The sequence below is a fragment of the Abramis brama genome (genome assembly GCF_963993115.1).
Source record: "Abramis brama genome assembly, chromosome: 20".
Lineage (NCBI taxonomy): Eukaryota > Metazoa > Chordata > Actinopteri > Cypriniformes > Leuciscidae > Abramis > Abramis brama.
The window spans coordinates 32,129,723-32,155,729 of NC_139982.1; the positions used below are offsets into that span (position 1 = coordinate 32,129,723).

Consider the following 26,007-nt stretch of genomic DNA (forward strand, 5'->3'; position numbering starts at 1 on the left):
TCACATTGCATGAGTGACAGGTGCGTCTCGTTTATCTTCCGTCTCGTCCTGAGAGAAGTTTCCGGAGTCTCCGGCGCTGGTCTGCGAACTCTCCGACTCCCCTAGTGGCCGAAAGAGGATTTGCTCGTCCTCGTAATGCAGAACCGGCTTCCCCACCTCGTAAACATGAGCAGGATCATCAATCTGTGCAATACAAACATATCAAACATCAGAGATCATGGTCAGAAAAACCCAACAACAGAGATTTCATAAACAAGTCTACCTTTTTTTAATTCGTTAAAAAGTTTTTAGTTTGAAAAATCTGTTTGATTCCGAAATGCATCACAATAAGGGTTATTATTGTTAACTAAAAAGATGAAAATAAATGAAAAACTTTTTCTAAATGAAATTTAAATTGCAACTAATGGAAATACGTTTAAGTTTAAATTACTTACTGGAAATAAAAACTAAACCTGAACTAAAACTAAACCTGAAATAAAAATAAGTTAAAGCTAAATAAAACTATTAAAAAAACTAACAAAATGACAGAAGCACATAAAATAAAAATTAAACAAAATTAAAAATGAATTTAAAAATAAAAACTAATTTGAAATATTAATTAAAACTATAAATAATAGGTTTAATTCAGAAATTCATCACAATTAGGGTTATTATTGTTAACAAAAGTAATTTAAAAAAAAAAATTGAAATAAAGCTAAAATAAATGAAAATATAAATATTAGATAAAAAACTAAATGAAAGTTAGAAATGCTGCCTTGGCTATAAACTGAAAGACTAAGCAAAAAACTAAACCTGAACTAAAACTAAAACAGAAACAAAACAACAACTAATTAATCTGACAGAAGCACATACATTTAATAAAACTTATACTAAAATTATAATGAACTGAGAATATAAAGGCTAATTCAAAATATTGATAAAAACTATAAAACAACACTGGGAAAACGATGTTTCATGTTGACTGTAATGTAAATTTAAGTTTGATACACATAATTAAAACATTTCTCTTACCTTGCTTTTATTTCCATTAGACTTCTGAGCGTTATTGAAAATGCTCCTTTTGTTCAGTTTGTTGTGAGCGTCACTCGTAACGCGTCCCGCTGGGTTTATCATAAGATTTGCTCCACCCTGAAAACAAACAAAACATGTATTTAAATCTCATTAAAACTGCAAAAACCTAATGTGAGCTTGATATCTCAGTAAATGAGCTTTCAGTGAGAGTGTGTTCGGCTGCAGTACCGAACGCTTCCACTAGAGGAAACTCGTCTCCCATTCGTTTCCAATGCACTCATGTTTGACCGCGAGGAGCACAAGTGTGACTATTTTTTCAAGGCCTTTTAACCTTTTCAAATCATGTCTGTGATTATTCTTTTTGTTCACATTGCAAGTGCCGAAACCTTTAACAAGTTTTGTAGCATTCAGATGAAGTAAAAAATGAAAACCCTAATCTATGTACACACTGGTAAATAAAGTAAACAGATTCTTACTTTGGTGTCAGTGAAGTGTGTCCTCATCACCTCTGCGGTCTCCGCCTGCTGCTGATTGGCTGATGACGCATCGCTGCGCATGACCTCATTCCTCACCTGTCCAATCATCTTCGAGGAAGATGCTTTCCTGCTGAGAGAAATCAACACTGACTGTCACATATCGGCCACCATGTCGGTATCAGCCGATATATGTTTATGTTTAATGTTATCGTCCCATATTAAAGCTGATTAATAATGTATTATTTCCTTCAGCTGAGACGCTTCAGATGCGCACTGATCAACATGATGGTTTTGAATTGCTTCAAATATGATTGGAATCACTAGTTCAGTGCAACATGTGCAGCTCGAGTCTGTCATATCGGCTACATATAATGAGAACATTATAATTGTGTGTTTGTGTCATGGCTTTTAATGATGAGACTTTTGTTTTTGTAATCAGGCTCTCAAAAATTATATACAAATTTGGATTTAGATTAATTGGCCAATATATCGGTTAGATGTAACTGATAAGAATGTAAATGTGTCCTTGAAATGCAATTTAAGTCACTTTGGATAAAAGCGTCTGCCAAATGCACAAATGTAAATGTAGATATTATCGGTTATCGGTATCGGCTGCAGTACCAAACGCTTCCACTAGAGGAAATTCGTCTCCCATTCGGTACCCTTATCATATCATTCTCATCTCTAATCTTCAACACACACAGAGCGATCTAGTTCTGCAGACGCAGGACAGCGCTGGAGACTCACTGTGTTTCACTCTTGGTGAGGAGGATGAAGATGCAGAGGATGATGCAGGACAGAGCGATGCACACGCCAACGATGATCCCCGGCATCGCCTTCTCATCCACGTGGTACAGCCCGTCGATAAACGCTGCAGAAATGATTCAAAAATAAATTTTTGTTAAAGTGCAGGTGATTAATGTTCACTTTATTTATATCTGACAGACTTGCATGGCTTATACTGAGATTGTCATGTGACCCTGGATCACAAAACCAGTCACGTCGCACGGCCAACAATACACTGCATGTGTCAAAATTGTCGATTTATCTTTTATGCCAAAAATCATTAGGATATTAAGTAACGATCATGTTCCATGAAGATATTTAGTAAATTTCCTACCGTAAATATATAAAAAAACATTTTTTTGTGATTGAATCATGAACATAAATGCACAATTTTAAAGGAGATTTTCTCAATGTTTCGATTTTTTTGCCTCAGATTCCAGATTTTCATATAGTTGTATCTCGGCCTAATATTGTCCTATCCTAACAAACCGTACATCATATTCATTCAGCTTTCAGGTGATGTATAAATCTCATCTGTGACTGGTTTAGTGGTCCCGGATAAGCACAGAGGGGTTTGTGCACCTGTTTTCTCGGCGTGGTTGTCCGTGTGCCGGGGGTTCTTCCCCTGGTGAGCTCTGGCCCGGACCCGCAGCTCTACGGTCCCGGAGAACGGCCCGTCTCCCGCAGGGTTTGAGGCCGAGATCTTCACCAGGTAAACGCTTCCCGACTCCAGCTTCTCCAGGAGAGCCATCGTGTTCACAGCTGGACACCAATCAAAGCAATAATCAGACAAACGCTGATAATTAAGTGAGATATCGTATTAAAATATAACAAAATATATTTAATTTTTTATTTATTTATTGTATTTATATAGCACAATTCATTGCAACTGCAGTTGCACCAATGTCCTTTCCAGAGATAATAAAAGATAAATAAATACATAGACAACACAAAAACAACATAAAACAACAACAGAGAATTTTGACTCAATGCCCAGAGGAATTAAAAGCCTGAGTTAATAGATGAGTTTTTAACAATGATTTAAAACTCGAAATAGACTGAGCCATTGACCAACTATCCCTGGTCTAAAGACAATTATTTAAAGGGCGCATTAATAATGTGCGTCTATAGGCGGGTCCACAACCCACGTAAACTCTGCTTATTACACACACACACTCTGCTATTACACACACACACTCTGCTTATTAAACACACAGGGACACATCACAGCACACAAACATGCCAAAAATTTAAAACAAAAGGATTACAAAGTAAAAGATTAATATTGTGTACATAAAGATATGGTGAATCCGGCTTTGACCTCGCGCACGAGCAGATCCGGACACCCTAAGTGCACTTGCGCCGTGAGCTTTAGACCATGCGCTTAGATCGTTAAAACAGGGCCCAAAATCTCCAAATTGAGCGGTGTGTGATAAACACTTGAAGTAGTTCTGCTTGAGTTCTGCTCACCTTCCCTCTGGAGAACCTGCCATTCCCCGGCGCTCCCGGCGCTGTGAGACGCGTAGAGGACGGTGTAGTGCGTCACACACACATCCGGCTGGTCCGGCGGATCCCACGACACCAGCGCCGTGCCGTCCTCGATCAGAGTCGCTCTCACGGACTGCGGCGGAGACCACGGGGCTGCGGGAGAGAAGAAGCCTCCAGTCTTACAGATTGCATTAAATCCCATCCAGTGGCTCAATCCACAGTTTCAACAACAACCAGTGAACTCAGTGTGATGCATATTTGTGAATGAAACAGCTCAGATTTCTGTTATAGTTGTTTTCACAATTTTGAGCAATTTGAATAAACGGATTTTGAAAATATGATTTAAATAATATCAAATAGATGCAAATATTTAATCATACACACTCACTGTTAGATTCATGATTTACACAGTTTCAACACCAACTAATGATGCATATTTGTCAGCTATTCATAAATTAAACTTCTGTAATAGTTGTTTTCACAATGAACAGATTTATGCTGATTCTGAGCGATTTGAATAAATGGATTTTGAAAATATGATTATTAAAATAAAATAAAAAATATGCAAATCGTTAATAGTAAAACTATGCCATGAGTGTAATCCAAATGGATGGAAATTTTATATGCAACACAAATAAATTAATCTTTAATTTAGGCCAAAATATTTTTGAGTGTATGGTGATTATATTAAAATATAATTAAATATAATATAATATAATATAATATAATATAATATAATATAATATAATATAATATTAAAACATTATAATATAATATAATAATTTTATATGCAATACAAATACATTAATTTTTAATTTAGGCCTAAATATTTTTGAGTGGATGGTGATTATATTCAAATATAATGAAATATTATATACCTATAAATTATAATATAATATAATATAATATAATATACTTATTGTTTTTTGGTTATATAATATATTTCATCGCTAGAGCTCCGAAAGCGATCTGAACAAAAACATTTTTTTTGACTGTTTTGTGTTTATTTTTATTTCTCAAAATGAATTTTGGGAAAATAAACATCTGAGATGAAGTTGGTACTAAAATACAATATGAATATTTTAAAATATGTAATATTTAACATTTCATTAAATTTCAAATGCAATTCAAATACATACCTCTTAAATAAGATTAGATTTAAATAGATATAATCAAAAATGCTAGTTTTTAGCCGCTACCTTCCAGGGGAGTCCTGTGATAGACGCTTGCGCTCCAGGGACTGGACATCTGATCCATATGAAGACGCACCGCAAACTCATAGCGAGTGTTGGACCGGAGACCTGATAGCGTCACGGTTTGCTCAGTTCTGAAGAGAGAGAACACATATATCTGACATCTGAATCCAGACGCTGAAGTGCTATTGATGTCAAGGCTTTGTTGAGGCACGGACACTCACGTTTGGGCGTAGCGCACGGTGTCGGCGTCGGAGGGACTCGCGGGCCCGTAGCGGACGGAGAAGCTGACGGCTCTGCCAGAACTGAACGCAGGACGACCCCAACTCAGACTCACCGATGACGAGCTGCTGGCCTCGGCCTGGATGTGGTCGGGAGGCGGCAGGGCGGCCAAACGCCGGTTCGGTGCGGCTGACACACACACACACACACACACACACACACGTTAATATACTGAAGCTCTTGTTTAGAAGACAAATGCTTAAAGTCTCCCTGTGGTGAAAATCCAGCTTTTAATGTTGTTTATGTGTCTATGTGGTGTTTTTAATCTGCTTTAAGACAAACCATGTGTAAATTCATAAGTCGACTCCATTGCTGAGTATTTCCTCCTTAAAACTGCAGTGAACCAAAGACAGTCTCAAAAACACGCTTTGAAATCGCTGGTGTTTCTGACGTCACAAACTACCTTGTAACCAATCAGATCAACGTGTGATCGTCAACCAGTGGATCTCTGAGCTGAGTGAGTGAGTGGAGGCGGGGCTCATTTGCATATTCATAGAACCGCGCATACTAAATGAGGCTAGGGTGTCGAGTTACATTAAAGCTAGTTTAAGATATGAAGAATTTTTTTTAAGGAAAAAACATTTAAACGTCATTTTGGTGATCAAAGATGAGTTTTAAGGGATAAAATGATTGACTACAGGGGGACTTTAAAATAGATTACAATAAAGGATTTTAACTTTAATACACTTTAGCATACTTTTAAAAAGATTGAATATAATGTTTTCAGTTAATATCCTTAAAAGAATACTGAATGTAATGTATTTGGACTCCTAATTGCATGTTATTTACAATTACAAGAAAATGTCATAGTTTAAATTTAAATTATGTCCTTTTTGACCCACTTAAGTATATTTTTATAGGTCATTTCATAATTTCATATGACTTTCCTTTTAAAAATTATACATTTTCTAGGAAATTTACACAACGTTTCCCCCAGTAAAAATTAGAATCTAAAACGTTTATACTTGTATGAAATCCTAATCAAATTACGCACAAACTTTCTTTAAAAATTGTGTTTTAAGTGAATTACGGTTTACTTTCCATTTAAAAAGTAGAAGTTTTCTAGGAAAATTACACAATGTATTTCCCAGTAAAATTAGAAAGCTAAAACATTTCTGTTCGAAAGTCCTATTTAAATTTCTCAGAATTAGTTGTATATCTTTATAGGTTATTTCATAATAATTTTTTATTTTCTTTGAAATATGTTTAAAGTGCACTGCCGAATGAGAAGTATTTATGGCAAACTAAAATATAATATAATTTCTATTGAAACCTGTACGTCATGTATTTAAATATATGCTAACAATGAATGATTGGCATAACAAACATCGATTTTCTAGTTAAATATTGATTGAATACAAATCCCACATGATTCAGCGTTAAATTTTACAAGTTTAAATCCACAAGTTCATGTGTTTTGAACACTTACAAGGGCACCCTGGAGTGTTGACCGTCTGATGGGCCTGATAGCCGTCTCCATTAGCACTGAACGCTAACAGTTTCACGTGGTACTTCACTCTGGGGTCTGAAGAACAACATAAAACACAGTAAAATAGAGTTATTTAAGGGTCTTAAAGAGTTAAAAACTACCCTTATGAAAGTTTACCATGGTTTTACTACAGTACCTAAAAAAGGTCAACTGTGAAAGCATGCAAACGTTTATGCTATGTGTGCATTTTCATGTAGTTTATGCATCTGCAATGTTTGGCTAAAACACTCCCAAGACGTTCGGGTCTGAATGCACAGAGTTAGACACTTATCTAGGTTTCACATCAGTAAACAGTGAAAGTGAAGAATGAGTTTGGTCAGTGTGTGAAGTCCTGGGTGAGGGTGTGGGGGTTGAGTTTTTAAGGCTCTACGGGTCGAGAGGTCAGAGGTCGGAGGTCACCTTCACAGGCGCGTTCAGCTGCCGAAACGAACCGTCTCCCGGGACGAGAGCTTTATGACCCGAGGTCGGGGGCCGGACCGGGATAAAACTTTATGCTCAACTAGTTAGGAAGAAACAGGCCTAGAGATAAAACTATTTAGATCCTTAAATTAAAAAATTATGTCATTCCAAATTGTTTTCCACGATAATTCCATGGTTTTCCATCAGTAAAAAAATGTGAAAAGGAAAAACATTTCTATCTATATGGAAATCCATAATCAAGTTACTAATGGATTTTCTTTAAAAAAATTAAGTTGAGTAAATTATGATTTCCCATTTTTTATATATATATATTTTCTAAGAAAATGTATTTATTTCCCATGAAAAAATAAGTATGGCATAATGTTTCCATCTATATATCAAGTTACTCACACATTTTCTTAAAAATTAAGTTAATTGAATTAAGATTGAATTTCCCTTTAAAAAGTATACATTTTCTAGGAAAATTACACAATGTATTTCCCAGTAAAAATTAGAAAGCTAAAACATTTCTACATATATGGAAATCCTAATCAAATTACGCACAAAAAGTGAAATTACGATTTACTTTCCATGTTTTTTGATTGCTTTCCATTTATTGTAAAGCAGCCTTGAGCTCATGAAAGGCGCTATATAAATATTTAAAAATATTATTGTTATTATTATTTATTAGTTAGGCAAAACCCTAACCAATTCAAACAGAACTCACTCCATCGGGACATTGAACTTAAATTTGCATCGACTCTAAAAACCCCACAAGTTCTTTGACCCAAGAGGGGTCACTTCTTCCCAGTTCAATCCCAGAATCCTTTGTTGGCGCTCGAATGTCCAGCTGTAAAGGGGGGGGGGGGGGGGGGGGTCGCTCTCACGGGCTTTTGGCCGACCTTAAACCCAGGCACAATAGATGGAGAAGCAGAGGAGAACCATGGGAAAACTGGAAGGAGACATCTGGGGTGTGACCTTTGACCCTGAGGGGATATTACGTGACACGAACAAAGCCCTGGATACGGCGGACGGGACAACCGTACATAAGTCCGAACAGAAGAAGGTAATTATTGATCAAACTCGGATTCTCTGTGTGTCCGAGGACGATCAGATGCTCACGATGGGAAAGATGCTCACAGAACCGGTGGAATATTTCATTCCCGGGTTTATGTTTCAGAAAAAGCTTGACTTGTGCATTTTCAGGGATGCTGCTTTAAATTTTCATACACGTACTTGATGAGGAAAATATGTGGGTAGATTCCTCATTTTAGATTATCTAGTTGTTTTAAGCAGTTAATTTAGATTAGAATTAACTAGTGACCTGCATAAATGTTTTTGATATTAGTCTGCTTAAAATTAGGCAAACATTTTTTATATCCGAGCTTAATATAAAAAATATCTAGGAACTAAAATTTATTTATTTCCAAGTAAAAAAATAGAAAGACAAAATGTTCTCTATTGAAATCCTAATCAAATTACTCACAAATGTTCTTTATATTAATTTTAAATTAATTAAGTTTTTTTATATATTAGTTGCAGGCTACCTAAAATTAAGCAAAAGTGTTGTTGTTGTTGTTGTTTTGCATTGAATAAAGATTTATTTCACATTTTAAAAAATTAGAAATTTCCTAAGAAAATTAGAAAATGTTTTTTTCCCCAGTAAATATTTGAAAGGTAAAATGTTGTTTATGGAAATCCTAATCAAAATACTCACAAATATTCTTTAAAAAATATTAAGTTTTAAAGTGAATTAAGTTTTATATATATAAAATTAGGCAAAAGTTTTTTTTGGTTGCATTTTCTTAAGTGAATTAATATTTATTTCCAATATAAGAAATTAGACATTTTCTAAGAAAAGTTTGTAAGAAAATCTTTCTTATAATAATTTAGTAAATGAGAAAATATGCTTATTTCCCAGATAAGCCCATGCGTGTGCGTGACTCACTGAGGCCTGTGATGGTGTGCTGGTGGTCTTGGGGGGGCAGCTGGAGAATGGAGCCCTCTGATTGGCCGTCTGGGTGGAAACAGAGCTTGAATCCCTGGATGACAGCGTCACTGGGAGTCGGATGCCATCGGATCGTCACGGATGTGCAGTTCAGGGGTTCAAGCTCAAGGTTTGGGGCAGGAGGCACTGAGGACAGAAACACACATTAAATCAACTTATGCACAAATTACAGACATAAACACATTTTCTGCATAACATTAACAGAACTCTATGGTATTTTTGCCAAGTAATAATGATGCTTGATGTGCAAACAGCACTAATAAAACAGCACTGCCATTGTGGCTGCGAAAAGCTTTATTTTTAAGAGAGAACAGTTAACGATAAATAAAAAAAGTATTTTGATTTAAAAACTAGAAATTTTCTAAGAAAATTTGACTTTGTTTTTATTTCCCAGTAAAATGTAGAAAAGTAAAACAATTCTATCTATATGGCAATCCTTATCAAGTTACTTATAAATTTGCTTAAAAATTAAGTTAATTGAATTAAAATTGATTTTCCCTTTAAAAAGTATACATTTTCTAGGAAAATTGCATAATGTATTTCCCAGTAAAAATTAGAAAGCTAATAACGTTTCTACTTATATGGAAATTCTAATCAAATTACTCACAAACGTTCTTCAAAAAATTTTTTTTAAGTGAATTATGATTTACTTTCCATTTAAAAAGAAGACATTTTCTGGGAAAATTACAAAATAAACTTCCCAGTAAAAATCTGAAAGCTTCAACATTTCTGTTCATTTGAAAACCTTATTTAAATAAAAAAATATATTTATTTTTTTCTGAGAAAAGCTACGTTTTTAAGAGAGTGCAGTTAACGATCAATAAATAACATCAGTTTCGATGATGCATCTTGACCAGGGACGTTCTGCCATCCATTCAAGACCGTTTCAATTATTACAGTTTTAATGAGTTCAATAAAAGATTCTTCCAAGAGACTCAAACAATGTCGCCTTAATGCGCGTATTCCACACCCAAACTTAATGTTTTCAACCGGACAAGTTCATGATGAGTTTGTTCAAAGTTGAAATCACTCTAAATCTGTCTAACTAAACATAACCGATCCGTTTGAGCAAATATCCAGCAGAAAAGAGGCTATTCTTTAGGTTGCCTGAAGCGTTCCCTTTATGACCCGAAACTGAGCCGACCCTCAGCTCCTAACTGACAGCCGGGGTCAAAGGTCATCGAGTAACAACATAAATGCCGGAACAAAGCCAGTCAAAAAATGCTGTTCTTACTCAGTATTTTTGTCTTGTTTCCAGTCAAAATATCTAAAAAAAATTCTTAAATCAAGATGCATTTACTAAAGTAGTAAAATGCCATAAGATATTTGTCAGATAGTCTTGTTTTCTGGGGGGGGGTCAAAATGAAGTGAGTTTTGGCTTAAAACAAGAACAATTATCTGCCAATAGGGGTAAGAAAAAGAGTCTTGTTTCCATTTGAATTAAGATTATTTTTCTGACCCCACTGGCAGATCATTTTGCTTGTTTTAAGCAAAAACTCACTTCATTTTGATTTTTTTCCCCCCATAAAACAAGACATAATATCTTATAGCATAGCATTGCTCATGGTTAGCCTAGTTCATGTTAGTGAATACATTAACTAACATTAACTAATGAACCTTATTGTAAAGTGTTACCTTAAAATGTTCTTCACACAAAAAACAGAAATGATGCTATTAACTCTTTCCCTCTTTAACGTTTTTTTTGTTTGCTAGTAGACATTCTGAATGTCCGGTACCTTCAAAATTAAGTGAAAAAGTTCATTTCAAACCCTGTATACATGAATTTTGAACAATACCCGTTCTTGTCTTAGGACAACTTTGATGAACTTTTTTGATCCACTTCAAATGTTGACTACTGCAGAACAGCGCTTCCAGAACCAAAACCAAACAAAAAACAGTGACAAAAGCGATAGCTATGGGTCAACCTCAGGAGGTTTCTGCTCTCACCTGTGGCGCTGGATGTTTTGGGCGTGCGATGCGAGCTCCAGGCGGACGGTTGGCTCCAGCCCACGCGGGTCGAGGCGGACATGCGGATCAGGTAGATGGTGTCGGGCCGCAGACCCTGCAGGAGGAACTGGGTGCAGTTCTGGCCCGGGACCGGCAGCTCCACGGAGGTCAGCGAGTCGTCAGAGGCCGTGCGGTGGGACAGACGGTACGCAGACACTCGTCCTCGGCTCAGTTTAGGAGAGAGAGGCTGCCAGGACACCAGGATATCGGTCGGACTGCGACTCGTCAGGCTCAGCTCAGGGGTACGGAGGGGCACTAGGGACAAACAGAGAGATAAAACACTTTATGAGAAAGACTTGAGGTTACACTTCATTTCCATAGTCCACTATGCAGCTACATGTCAACTAACTCTCAATAGCGTATTCAGTTATAGTAGTTTACAAAAAAAAAAAACGGAATTCTGATTAAAAAAAATTAAAAAAACGGAATTCTGAGTTTACAAAAAAAACCCACGGAATTCTGATAAAAAAAAAAAAAAAACGGAATTCTGAGTTTACAAAAACAAAAAAACGGAATTCTGATTAAAAAAATTTTTAAAAGCGTAATTCTGAGTTTACAAAAAAACCCACGGAATTCTGATTAAAAAAAACCCACGGAATTCTGATTAAAAAAAACCCACGGAATTCTGATTAAAAAAACCCCACGGAATTCTGATTTAAAAAAAAACAACGGAATTCTGAGTTTACAAAAACAAAAAAACAGAATTCTGAGTTTACAAAAACAAAAAAACAGAATTCTGAGTTTACAAAAACAAAAAAACAGAATTCTGAGTTTACAAAAACAAAAAAACGGAAGTCTGATTAAAAAAAATAAAAAAAACAGAATTCTGAGTTTAAAAAAACCTTACAAATTAATTGAAACTTTTTATCTCACAATTCTCCATATTTTCCTCAGAATTCTAAAATTCACATCTTGCATTTTTTAACGGTTCCTCTGAATTCTGAGCTTACAAAAACGGAATTCTAATTTGAAAAACAAAACAAAAATAAAAGCAATTGCGACTCTTTACCTCACAGTTTTGACTTTTTTCTTGCCATTGTTAATTATATTTTCTTAGAATTGCTTGAAAAAAGTTAGAATTGTGTGACAAAAAAGTAGCAATTACTGATTTTTTAAATTTATTCTGTTGTAGAAACAACCTCCATATTTTTATCTATGTAGCACCGATTTCTTTCTTTTTTTGTGCTTTTCTACTTCATAAACAGACAAATTGTATCTAAAGCCTTCTCAGCAGTGAACCTCCCCGCACTCATTAATGAGCCTTTTTTTCCTCTAGGAAATGAATCTCCGCTTCTATTCTGTTGTACAGTGGCAGGCGTGCTATAGTGCATTGTGGGATTGGTTCCTGGACTCACCGTCCTCCAGCGTGTGCTGCGTGACCTGCTCCGACATGCGACTGGCGCCCATCGGCATGTAGGCCACTATATAAAACGTGTAGTTTCGCGCCGGCTCCAGATCGTCCACGATGTGGCTTGTCGTGTCGTTCCCGATCACGGCCTGATATTCCTCGTTGTTCAGACCTGTAAGATATTTTCTGGATGAAACACGGCAACAGCAAGACCAGCACAAACCAGTTTGGATCTTCATGCTTCATTCAAACGCTCACCCTCAGACTTCATGTAGTGTATGGAGTAGGCGATGACTTTATCCGCGTTGTACTGGGGTCTCTCCCATGCCAGTAAGATGGCCGAGCTGGAGATGGTCTCCGCGTGGACGTTTCGAGGAGCGCTGGGACGGTCCTCCGACAGAACCACGATGAGACGGGACGTGGACACAACCGAGCCTCGGGAGTTCTCCGCCTGGCACTGGTAAAAGGCGTCGTCTTCCGGAATGATCTGCGTTATCACCAGTTTACTAACGAAGAGAAAGATGTCATTATCAGACGAGATTACGATGTTTACTAGAGGTGTTTGTCTGTACACTGCAAAAAATGCTGTTCTTTGTGTATATTTGTGTTGTTTCAAGTCCAAATATCTACAAATTCTTAAATCAAGATGCATTTACTAGATGAGTAATATGCTATAAGATATTATGTCTTGTTTTCTGGGGAAATAAATCAAAATGAAGTGAGTTGTTGCTTAAAACAAGCAAAATTATCTGCATATGGGATAAGAAAAATAATCCTGTTTCTGTTTCAATTAAGATGATTTTTCTGACCTCATCTGCAGATCATTTTGCTTGTTTTAAGCAACAACTCACTTCATTTTGATTTGCAGTGTGCAGAAGATGCTCGGCTTTGTTGTAAAATAAAGTCTAATAATTCTGGCATCAAAGATCCTGAGAAGTGATTTTTCACGAAAGACAGAAACCCCCACAGTACCTGCTGTACATCTTGGTGCGGCCGTTGGAGTGGATCACCTGCCCGTTCTTGAACCAGGTGATGCGGGGCGCAGGTGTGCCCTCCGCCTGGCAGCTGAAGCGGGCCGTACCGGCTCTGGGTCGCGTCTGACTCTCCGGCTTCTCCAGCAGAGTCGGAGGAACTGCAGAAAAATGAGTGAAAACTGTGAGAACACATAATGAATAATAATGATAACTATAAAGTTTTAATAATCATTCTAACAGTAAGAGAATAGCGAAGTCCAGACCAATTTAATATTCAATATTATATATAATTTAATATTCAACAATATTATTGATCTGCAGTGCGCTTATAATAAACAGAATGATATCGTCTGTTGGTGTGGACACTTCATTTAGTTATCGTTATAGTTATCGCTCTTGGTGTGAATGCTAATACAGTATAGTTATTGTTCATGTTTTCATTCTTAATGTGAATGCTAATACAGTTATCATTAATGTTGTCACTCTTGGTGTGAATGTTAATACAGTTATTGTTGAAGTTATCATTCTTGGTTTGAACGTTAATATAGTTATCGCCAATGTTACTGTTCTTGGTTTGAACGCGTATATAATTATTGGTTTTGGTGAGAACGCTAATATGGTTATTGTTATAGTTATCATTCTTGGTGTGAATGCAAATATAGTTATAGTTAACGTTCTTGGTGTTAACGCTAATATAGTTATCTTTTAAGTAATCTATCTTGGTGAGAACAATAAAATATTTATTGTTAAAGTTATCATTCTTAGTTTGAATGCTAATATACACTTATCGTTCTAGCTGTGAACGCTAATATAGTTATCGTTAAATGTATCGTTCTTGGTGAGAACGCTAATATAGTTATTGTTATAGTTATTGTTCTTGTTGTGAATGCTAAAATATTTATTGTTATTGATGTGAACGCAAATATAGTTAAAGTTATTGTTCTTGGTGCGAATGCGTATATAATTATCGTTAAAGTTATACGAAGAACGATAAGTGTAACGATAACTATATTAGTGTTCACACTAAGAACGATAACTTTAGCAATAAATATTTTTGCGTTCTCAGCAAAAACGATAACTATAACAATAACTATATTAGCGTTCACACAAAGAACGATAACTTTTATGATAACTATGTTTGCATTCACACCAAGAACGATAACATTAACAAATATGGTAATTGTTATAGTTATTGTTCTTGGTGTGAATGTTAATTTAGATATTGTTATAGTTATAGTTCTTGATGTGAATGTTAATATAGATATTGTTATAGTTATAGTTCTTGATGTGAATGTTAATATAGATATTGTTATAGTTATAGTTCTTGATGTGAATGTTAATATAGATATTGTTATAGTTATAGTTCTTGATGTGAAGGTCCTTCAGAAGTGTTTATGACGCAGACATCTCTTACCGAGTACGGTGAGGTTCCCGGCCGCTATGGTGTAGTTGCGTGTCCCCGGTGTGGTCGCGCGGCACAGATACGTGCCACTGTGCTGGGCTTTAACGGATGAGATAACCAGGTTCCCGTTTCCCAGAACCCTGGCTCCGAACACGTCTATGGGTTTAGAGTCGGCCCGGCTCCAGGACACCAGCGGCCGAGGGTTTCCCTCCGCCAAACACTCCAGAACCACAGACTGATGCAGACCGGCGCTGATGTTCTGAGGTCCGGCTATGATGTGTGGTTTCATGAGAGGCCTGGGACCCGACGCTGGACAGAGAACGCAGAAGATTATAATGCTTTCTTTATTCCTCTGATAATGATCACTGTTCATCCTCACACAAACACAGACCTGGGATGATGGACAGCTCGGCCTCTCGGCTCGTGACTCGACTGGCCGAGTTTGTTGCAAAGCAGCGATAATTCCCAGCATCCTTCATTGTCACGTCGCGGATATGCAACACTCCATTTGGCAAAACGGTGATTCTGAAACAAACAAAAACATGTTCATTTCAGTATGCTAGTACACTATGAGCTTTACAATATAGCTGTCCAGATTTTCATATTCAGTGCACAGAGCATCTTAACCAGATTAAAGCTGGTTTTACATGGTTTCTATCCAGTCCAAGCTGCTCATTTAGTCATTAGCTGGTACATAATGTACATTTATCCATTTAGCAGATGTTTTTATCCAAAGCAACTTACAATGCATTCGAGGTATACATTCCATCAGTAATTTTTGTTGGTATAAATTAATGTATTTAGGTTTATTCAGTGATGTTAAATAATATTTTTGACTTGAATAAGTTTAACTAGTTAATTTAAATGTTACCATTTTTGGGTTAATATTTTTTCAATGTACCATATATAAAAAAAGAAAGAAAGCTTGACCACTTTAATCCAATAGATTCAATTCAATATATTTATATAAAATATATTTAATAATGATACTAATTTATATTAATTCTGCTGCAGATTAAGTAAATTATTCTGTTTTTTTTTGCCTGTTAACTGTCATCCCCCTTTTTGACCATAGATGTGAAAATAAATGTGTAGTTCATGAATTTTAAAGAAGACACTAAGCAAAAGTAAAAGCACTTAAAAAAGTTATGCAAGTAATACAAGTTTACTGCAAAACTAAACAATTTTATTTTGAACAAAATTTGTGTATTACAAAATAATATGGACTCTTAAATTGGTGGAATCAAAGCCATATGTCCAACCAAGTTATGATCCAAATTTGAAGCTGATATCCCAAAAAATGAGCTGGTAAATGGTTTTAAAGTACCATTTTCATGGTAACAAAATGTCAATTTTTTTTATGAATTTTGAGAATTTCGAATGATACCTAAAGTGTCCTGCTATTGAAATAATGATGGTTAACAGGCTACTATTAATATTAAATATTTTATTAATATTCAGAAAGATCCTGTTGTTTTGTTGGTTAATTGCACACCTGTTTGAATCAAGAGGTAGAGATCTTTGGTTGAGTTCCCAGCGGATGAGCGCTGGAGATGCGCTGACAGCGCAGGAGAATCTGGCCATCGAGCCCAGCGTAACCTCCACTGGGACGGGGTGGGACACAAACAACAAGACATCTGTGAAAGAGAGAGAGAAAGAATCCATAACCAATGGACTTTACGTTCTAAGTCAACATCAAACCGCATCCACATCCAACTTTACACCCATAACGTCACATATTTCTGAGCGAAAAAAGATAGAAATGGTTCACAACAGGGTCAATATAGTACACTAAAACCATAAAAAACATTTTCGTTACTTGAAATGAAATAAACTTAAAAATAAATATACAAAAAAAGTGGTATTATAAATATTTTTTATTATAGTTATTATTGTTAAAACCATAAAAAGTTTTTCGTTACTTGAAATAAAATAAACTTTAACTGAAATAAAAATTTTAAAAATTTTATTATAGTTTTTTTTACTATAGTTGTAATATACTTAAAAACCATTTAAAAAAAACAACAACATTTTTGTAACTTGAAACAACAAACTTAAACTTAAAATTAAATGAAATATAAAAAACTGCAGGGTTATTAAAGTTTTGTTTTTGTTAGTTAGTAAAGTTAAAACCATAAAACATTTTCATTACTTGAAATAAAATAAATATTTTTTTTAAAAACACAGCAGAGTTATTATAGTTTTTATTATAATAGTTTTTTAATTAAAAACTAAAAACATTTGTTAATTGAAATAAAATAAACTTTAACTGAAATAAAATAAAATATAAAAAACAGCAGGGTTATTCATTGTTTTTATCATAGTTAAAAACAAAACAAAAATTGTTACTTGAAATAACAAAAACTGAAATGAAATAAAATAAAATATAAAAACCTTAAACTTATTTTATTTTAGCTAATTTCTAAAGCAACATTTCTAAGTTAAATTTAGTTTAACTTGATCTACTAAAAAATATTATAAAAACTATATAAACATTAAAAAAAATTGTCAAAAAGACAACAAAATTACCAAACCTAACTAAAATTTGAATGAAAACAAAAAATAATAAAAACTAATTAAAAATATTATTAAAACTAGCACTAGCGAAAAGCAAAAACTAGTAAACTAGCAAAAATAGCACTAGTTCACAAACATGTATAAAGCAAATTAGACCAGTGTAGATTTTATTGTTGATCTAAATTTGTATTATATTTGTCGTTCATTAACAGACTGGTTGTTTTGGACCTACATCAATAGCAAATTTCTTTCACATAATCAATATAATTCCTTTTCAAATGAATCAAGTTAACAACATCTGCCATAATCAGTAATGAGGTCAGAACTAATAACACAAGCTCGTCCTCCCATGATGCTTCTCTCAGTTTTCGTACGGCCATTTAACACTTAAACAGACACAGTCACCAATAAACTCCATTATAATTTGCTCACTGGACTCAAAACACAAACTAAATGTCAATACAAACAGTTTCAGGCCTGATGTTGAGGCTCTCAGGGCATGAAATCAGACACAAGATCAAATCGTTTCAGCTGGTGTATTTATATAAAGCTTAAAGCGTAAAGCACTCAGACAGAGCCCGTTTCTGATCTCAACAGTGATTGGTTGTCTGTTAAAGGCCAGAGTGCACAGCAGCCAATAATAAACAGCTGCTCTAATCAATGAATCAATTGGCTAATGACAGTGAATAATGACTCTTTATAGATCAGTGTGAATCAATGATGCTTCCATTTGAAATGAGTGTCAACACATGCTTGTTACTGTAGGCACTGAACAGGCTTATAGTGCAGCAACTTATGTTTTATGCACTAGAAAAAATAAATATATTAAGTTTTTCACACCTGAATGAATGAAATGAGCACCAAAATATCACATGCACAAGGTGATATAACAATAACAATCACATGACATTTTTACAAACGGCACTATAAGAGCAGGACATTTTCGAAACAATAACATAAAGACCAGCCCATAATTTTACCCATAAGCCACTGTGTTTTGTTCCCTCCCCCTCTTGTTCCTGCTGAGTCCAGCCAAAAATCCTCTAAAGGCAATCAATGAAAGTTCATCTCCAGATAAATCCCCGTCACTCGTGTCCGATGCAGTCGACGGGATTTATTCACGTGAAGCTGAATTCCCACTAACTGACAGATAACTCCGGTTTACCCCAGCTAACAAAAACATGTTCTGAGAACGCTTTGCTAACGTTAACCGGAAGTTATGAAAACTTTATATTTCTGAATGTTCAAAATGTCCAAAGTCCAAATGTTTTAAACATGTTTTTTCTTGGTTCTACGAACGTTAAGCGAACATTCCATTTTTGGAAACATTATGGACTTGTTACATTTGAATGTTCTCTGAACATTCCGAAACCAGTTGTAACATTTGAAAAAGCATTAGATGAACATACAACTAAAAATGTTTCAGAAAAAACAGTTCCATGAATGATGTATAATTAATGTTTTTGTGCAAATGTTTTGAGAACATTATTAAAGACCAGATCACTTTGAACGAACGCATTGTTAACGTTACTGAAAGAACGTTTGTTCATAACTTTAGAGAACGTTGCGATCCTTGAAGCCTTAACAGTTATTTTGTTCACTTGAATACACACACACACACTATCATATAGACTAACGCTGGTTCTTTGTTTAAAAAAAACACTCAATATTGCGTTACAGATGTTATCTGTAGACGTTAAGCTGAACTGGTTACACAGCTGTTACTGTCGGAGAGAAAGTGCAGAAATCTCATCAAAATCTTCAAAGAGTCAACGCTATTTTAGGAAATTTGAGGAAAACAAATGAGTATATCTTCATACTGCATGATTATAATATTCATATACCAATATATTTACATGAAACTAAAAAAGTTCAAAAAATATAATGGTACTGCCATAGTAAAACATATATTACCATAGTAGTTATTTGTGTCAGTATATGGAGAAAGTGTGTGTGTGTGTGTGTGTCCAGTCAGCCAGGTTGTAAAGGCCAGATCAATGCCTAGGTCAAACAGGACAAAGGTTTCCTACCAAAGGTCAGAGGTCAGTCAAGTCCATCTGTCCACCCAGTGTCAGTCAGAGACTCTGATTAAATGTGTTCTGGGTGAAACCCGTCAGTGATTTTATGTCATTTATACAAGGATTCTAATAACGAACCCTGCTAATGAACACAATAATTAATGTGCACCCATATGAAGACTAATAAAGTGTTTGACTCTGAGATGAAACCACGAGTAACAACTATACGGATCAATGGTAGTAAACCTGTCAATAAAATCACGTAAAATCATAGTTTATACCAAAATCAGAAAAAATAAATAATGAATTATATACTGCTCAATAAAATTAAGTCTATTTTAAGATTTTTTGACATTATTTCAATAAGCCTAATTATAAAGCATATATATATGCATTTCAATAGGGAGAATTTGCTGTTAATTATATTTATGCATGTATGTTTTTCCTGGCAAATTGTTATTTTCATAAATCAATATGAGAGTTTCATCTTTATCTTAACACACACACACACACTCCACTCACTCACACACACACACACACTTGATCTTAAAGGGTTATTCCATCCGAGAAATGAACAATTCTCCAGCTGTTCCTTGAAAAGATCCCGTCTCCACTGTTCTTCTGCTCGAGCTTCAAACACACACCCTGACGGCTTGAACACACACACACACACACACACACACACACACACACCCTGACGGCTCAAACACACACACACCCTGACGGCTCGAACAAAACACCCAGCGCTGCTCTAAAGACCAGCATTTGTGAATGAATCGAGCGCATCAGTCAGGCTGGACGAGGACAGCAGGAGGACCAGGCCATGATGGGGGGAATAAAGCCAGTCCCACAACCCCTGTGACCTCTGACCTCTGACCTCTGGACAGACCAGTGCACCCCTCCCTTCTGCTCGAGGTCCCTTAACCCTTCAGATACTGACTTATGAAGGTCTCTACAAATCACAAATCAGATATATAGTTGATAATTAGCAATGGAAATTATTCGTTTAAAAAAATAATAATTAATGGTTGACCAAAATAAATGGGGTTTTCAACAACTAATGCAAATAGCAATATCTAAAAGTCAGATTTTATTTTATTATTCATTTTATTTTATCTTATTTTGAATTAAATTAAATTAAATTAAATCAATAATTACTAGTTTAAGCTGGTAATAATAACAATCATAGCACATTAATAATATAATAATAATAAAAATAAAAATAATAATATCTAATATCAGCTAACTGCAATAGTAATCTATTATGAGCATGTTTTATTTTATTTTATATGCATGTAAGCATTTGAATTGGAAATGAGTTGTGGTAGTGATTCAACGATTGTTATGTGACGAGACAGCTAAAATTAAAAAGATTTAATACATTATATGTGGTAAAATAGAGATCTTTTAATAATATCTAATATCAGATATTATTATATATAAAATAATATCTAATATTAGCTAATTGCAACATTATTATATTATATTAATTATATTATATTATATTATATTATATTATATTATATTATATTATATTATATTATATTATATTATATTATATTATATTATATTGTGTTATATTATATGGCACTGGCCGATATATAAGTGTATCTCTACAAATAACCTATTCAAGAGTGTCAATCCCATCACCCTCACCAGCATTATCTTCCACACCAGAGATCTCTCCTGTGCTTCCCTGTATGGAACTGATCCGTGATCCCGAATCAGGCCGTACGGAACAGATCCCTGATCCCGAATCAGGCCGTACGGAACTGATCCGTGATCCCGAATCAGGCCGTACGGAACTGATCCCTGATCCCGAATCAGGCCGTACGGAACAGATCCCTGATCCCGAATCAGGCCGTACGGAACAGATCCCCTGATCCCGAATCAGGCCGTACGGAACTGATCCCTGATCCCGAATCAGGCCGTACGGAACAGATCCCTGATCCCGAATCAGGCTGTATGGAACTGATCCGTGACGGAACAGATCCCTGATCCCGAATCAGGCTGTATGGAACTGATCCGTGACGGAACAGATCCCTGATCCCGAATCAGGCCGTACGGAACAGATCCCTGATCCCGAATCAGGCCGTACGGAACAGCATTGAGTTGTGCTCAGTCTGTTTGTGAAGGCCAGGGCTGAGCAAGTTCAATAGGCACAGCTGTTCCTCTGTCCACAGGTTCATGACCGAACAAACGTGTCTTTTCTCCCAGAGGGCAGCGGGGCCACGCCGGACAAAAGAAGCAGCCAATGGCCTTTAACAGATTCCTGACCGGGAGACAATCACACTGGAGGCCACAGCAATGACACGGCTGAAACTAGCATGAGCGAACAGGGAAATCTGCTTGTGCATGAAGTGTCAGAGCACAGATACTGAAGGTTATTAATATTTTGTCCCTTATAACAGATTGAAACTTTCTATCATAAATGTCTAGTGACAGAAACATCACATGACAATCGTTGAATCACTACCGCAATTAATTTCCAATTAATTTACATACTATAAAAGGCCCAGAAAAAGCACATTTTCTAAATTGATTTCAGGAGAAAAATATATATTTTATTGAATATTATGTAATTAAAATCATATAGAATCATATCAATACATTTCTTTGATATTGTGCATGTGTCAGAGCACATCTTGAGAGCTCATTTACTGAGCCTTTACGCAGATGATTTAATATTTTGCCCATCTATAACGTATATATTTTTTTGTTATAGCCGCCTCATCACATTCGTTGAATCACTACCGCAACTCATTTCCAATTCAAATGCTTTACATATAAAAGGCGTGTGGCATTTTTCAACATTTTCTCAATTGATTTTGGGAGAAAATTGTTATTGCATTGAATATTATGAAATTAAATTATAAAGAATAATATCACCGTCTCATTACATAACAATCATTGAATCACTACCGCAACTCATTTCCAATTCAAATGTTCAAAAAAGTTTCACTTTGATTTGAAACAAAAATATCAGAATTTGGGGTTTAAAACATGGTTAAATGGAGCTGCTGCTCGACAAATGCTCTTTCACAAACCCCCAAAAACACACACAGCATGTGGTCAATCACGGCCGCAGACGATACACACTTCACCTTCTTCAACATTTGCTTTTTCACCCCATTTTCCCACTCCATACATACTTGAGATTGTAAAGCTGGATCTTTGGCTCAGGATGGCTCCGTATCTGTTTTGGACGAGACACTGATAGAAGCCCTCATCTGATGGCTCTGCTGTGGAGATGCACAGCGACCCGTTGGACAGGACTCGCACGCGGACGCTCTCCTGGAGCTGGACGCCGTTCTTCCTCCATCGCACAGCGATAGGAGACTCGCCTTGAGCCTGACAGTCCAACACAACACGCTGGCCTCGAGGTGCAGACACGTCCTCCGGCTGGATGGTGAAGGACAGCTCACTGAAGCCCAAAACCCCTGGAGATGATGAGATGGCGTTATAATAAACATTGAAATGCAACACATTCTGGTCAAGCTTGCACAATTAAAATCACGATTCAAGCAAACCAAGACTTGCATATGAAAGAACGAGGGTAATCCATTTAGTCACAGTCAACTGAGCGAGAAGAATCAATGGTGCTTTTGCTGGACATTGATGCATTTTCATTCTAATCTTCACGACTTTGGGGTTTTCACACAATAAAAAGTGAAATTGAGCCATGTGTAGGTGTGTTATGAAGCCTGATCTGACCCTTAAAATGAATTTTGTTGCTGCGTCTTAATATAGTCAGATTGGTTCAATCATAAGCTAAAATTATATTTTTGACTTGCATAAAACTGGATTGATTCATGACATCCACTGCAATGGTCAGATCTTTAAAAGCGACTTCAGTGTTTCAAGATATGATGTTACAATATAAATTAAACAGCTGATGAAAAGACACATTACTATATATATATATATATATATATATTATTTTTTACCACACATACCATGGTTAAACTATGGTTAGTGTAGCAAAACCATGGTTAATTTGTGGTTACCATGATTTAACTATAATGACCATGGTTGTATTATAGTAAAAGTGTAGTAGCCATGCTTTTTTTGGCGTATTGATCACAGTTTTACCACAAATACCATAGTTAAACTGGTTAGTGTAGCAAAACCATGGTTTAACTATAATAACGGTGGGTTTTATTTGTAGTAAACGTTGTTAATTTTCGTAATGACTAGATTCATGACCACTTCTGATCAGATATTCACTCAACAGATCATTTCCCAACTAAATAATCTATCAATGACCTAAACCGGTTTAATGATGTAATCTGGATCATGTTCAGGTGTTTGTCTCCTCAGATGATCTGCCTTCAGCATCTTTCATTCTCAACTTGGAGACCTTCAGCCTTTACGCACGAGATTCCTGTCAAAATATGAGTGAATAAAACTTATCTTACCTGAAAACGATAAAACCCAGAGTAGAATCAGCAGACGCTGATGTGTTTTCCATTTCATGGACCCCATTTATCGATAATTCCCAATCATTCCGTGCGTAAAACCAGCGCGCGACCGGGGCGCGTCATGACTCTCCAAAGAACCGAACACTGACTGAAGCTCGCGCTGCTGATGCGCGCGCAGCTCCTGCCCACAGTGAACACGTGACTCCAGCGCGTTACATATTCATGAGATCCTCTTGTGATATGATCTGATTTCATCGCAATCATTCTGCATCTTTGACTTAAATACAGTAAGTTACACAGCTCCAGCAGACTCGTGATGAATACAGATCAAAAGTTATATTCGTCAAATGTGTCAATGTAGTAAATATAAAATATAAGAAATAATTAGTGGAGATATGTAATAACATGTATAAATGAGTTGAAAAGTGACCATTGACCAGGAAAGTTTAGATGTGCAAAATATTTTCCACATAAATTGTACAGCAAATGTAAATATCATTAATTTTCTTTGACAATTCCATAACTTTTTTCAAGTTCACTTTTTTTTTTTTACTTTTTCACACTAGCAATAATTCGCCAAGTATCTTCTTCAAAGAGAGACCAGACGACTGTTGCTCCAAAGCATTCAAGATTTATGAGTTTAAGTTGGAAATTTCATTTTCAGGTCTGAGCTCAAAAAGTGAATAATAAATGGATTAAAACTACTGCATAAATATCATTTAGTACCATAAAATCCCCTAAAAACACAAAATATAAGAAAAGAAAAGAAAATTTTGGTCATTTTTGACCGACACGCCAATAGTACTAGAGGATTAAAATACACTCACTCACACTCACTCACACACACTCACACACACCTCTCTCTCTCTCTCTCTCTCTCTCTCTCTCTATATAAATTTAATATTTTGAACGGTAATGTAGTCTGTTGATATATATATATGTGTGTGTGTCAGAGTGTGTGTATGTGTGAGTGAGAAAGAGAGTGTGAGTGTGTGTGTGTGTGTGTGAGAGAGAGTGAGTGTATGTATGTGTGTGTGAGAGTGTGTGTGTGTGTGTGTGTGTGAGTGAGTGAGTGTGTGTGTGAGTGTGTGTGTGTGTGTGTGTGAATGTGAGTGTGTGTGTGAGAGTGAGTGAGTGAGAGTGTGTGTGAGAGTGAGTGAGAGTGAGTGTGTGTGTGTGTGTGTGTGTGTGTGTGTGTGAGAGAGAGAGAGAGAGTCAGAGTGTGTGTGTGTGTGTGTGTGAGTGTGTGTGTGAGTGAGTGTGTGTGTGTGTGTGTGTGTGTGTGTGAGAGTGAGTGAGTAAGTGAGTGTGTGTGTGTGTGTGTGTGTGTGTGTGTGTGTGTGTGTGTGTGTGTGTGAGTGTGTGTGTGTGTGTGTGTGTGTGTGTGTGTGTGTGAGTGTGTGTGTGTGTGTGTGTGTGTGCAGTGAATGGAGGTATTGATCAGAGAGCTGATCTCTCACCCTGCTGGACAATAGAGACCAGAGAAACATCAGTGTTTGACACACACTCGCTTTCTGTTCACACACACGCGCACACACACACACACACACACACACACAGAGGACAGGCTCAGCTCAGACTCGTTTAGTGCTTACAGATCAACAGGACTGCAGATTTATCTCAGTTGTAAATAAAACAAAAGATCACTGGAGGACGTTCTCAGTGTTTGTACTTCAAAATTTCACATTTAATTCAATGTTTCTCGCCACTTGCAAAAAGTGAATAGTTTTCCTCCTCCGTCTGACAGCAGTAAATGTTCTTCCACAGGTTTTTTTCTTGCTTTCCAGTACAAATCAAAACAGTTTTGAATCACTGTATTTACATGATTTTAATACATTATCAATCACTCTGACATCAGTCTGAAGATAAAAGCGGACCTCAGCGCGCGTGTGTGTGTGTGTGCTCAGTTTAATCAGTTATTGATCAGAGAACTGATTGATCACATATCGCAGTCCAGGGTTTGATCTTTCTCAGCATAGAAAGAGAAGACAAGTTATGCTGAAATATAATATTTGCACTTGTGTTTTGAGCACAGACGCGAGCGACAGCAGGACGAGGATCAATCCGGCCGGAGACATTAGCATTGTGTGGATATGCGTTGGATCATGGGAAAGGGACACAACACTCGGACGCTTCGCTCTCATTGGTCAGATCCACGTCCAGGGTCAACCTCCATCTACAGCAACCT

The 26,007-nt window shown here is 36.2% G+C and overlaps 1 protein-coding gene across 1 annotated transcript; it reads right to left on the bottom strand.

Annotated features, from left to right (window-relative positions):
- Positions 1 to 23,883, bottom strand: prtgb (protogenin homolog b (Gallus gallus); the record flags this gene model as incomplete). The annotated part of the gene is made up of 18 exons (XM_084095241.1): positions 1 to 183; positions 1,012 to 1,015; positions 2,235 to 2,358; positions 2,856 to 3,035; positions 3,744 to 3,914; positions 4,961 to 5,088; positions 5,179 to 5,365; positions 6,666 to 6,761; positions 9,073 to 9,258; positions 11,080 to 11,394; positions 12,495 to 12,659; positions 12,746 to 12,993; positions 13,460 to 13,619; positions 14,876 to 15,172; positions 15,255 to 15,388; positions 16,359 to 16,500; positions 22,551 to 22,838; positions 23,817 to 23,883. The coding sequence occupies 18 exons, from the start codon at positions 23,881 to 23,883 to the stop codon at positions 1 to 3; spliced, it is 3,075 nt and encodes a 1,024-aa protein (XP_083951367.1).
- Between the last annotated feature and the right edge of the window lie 2,124 nt (positions 23,884 to 26,007).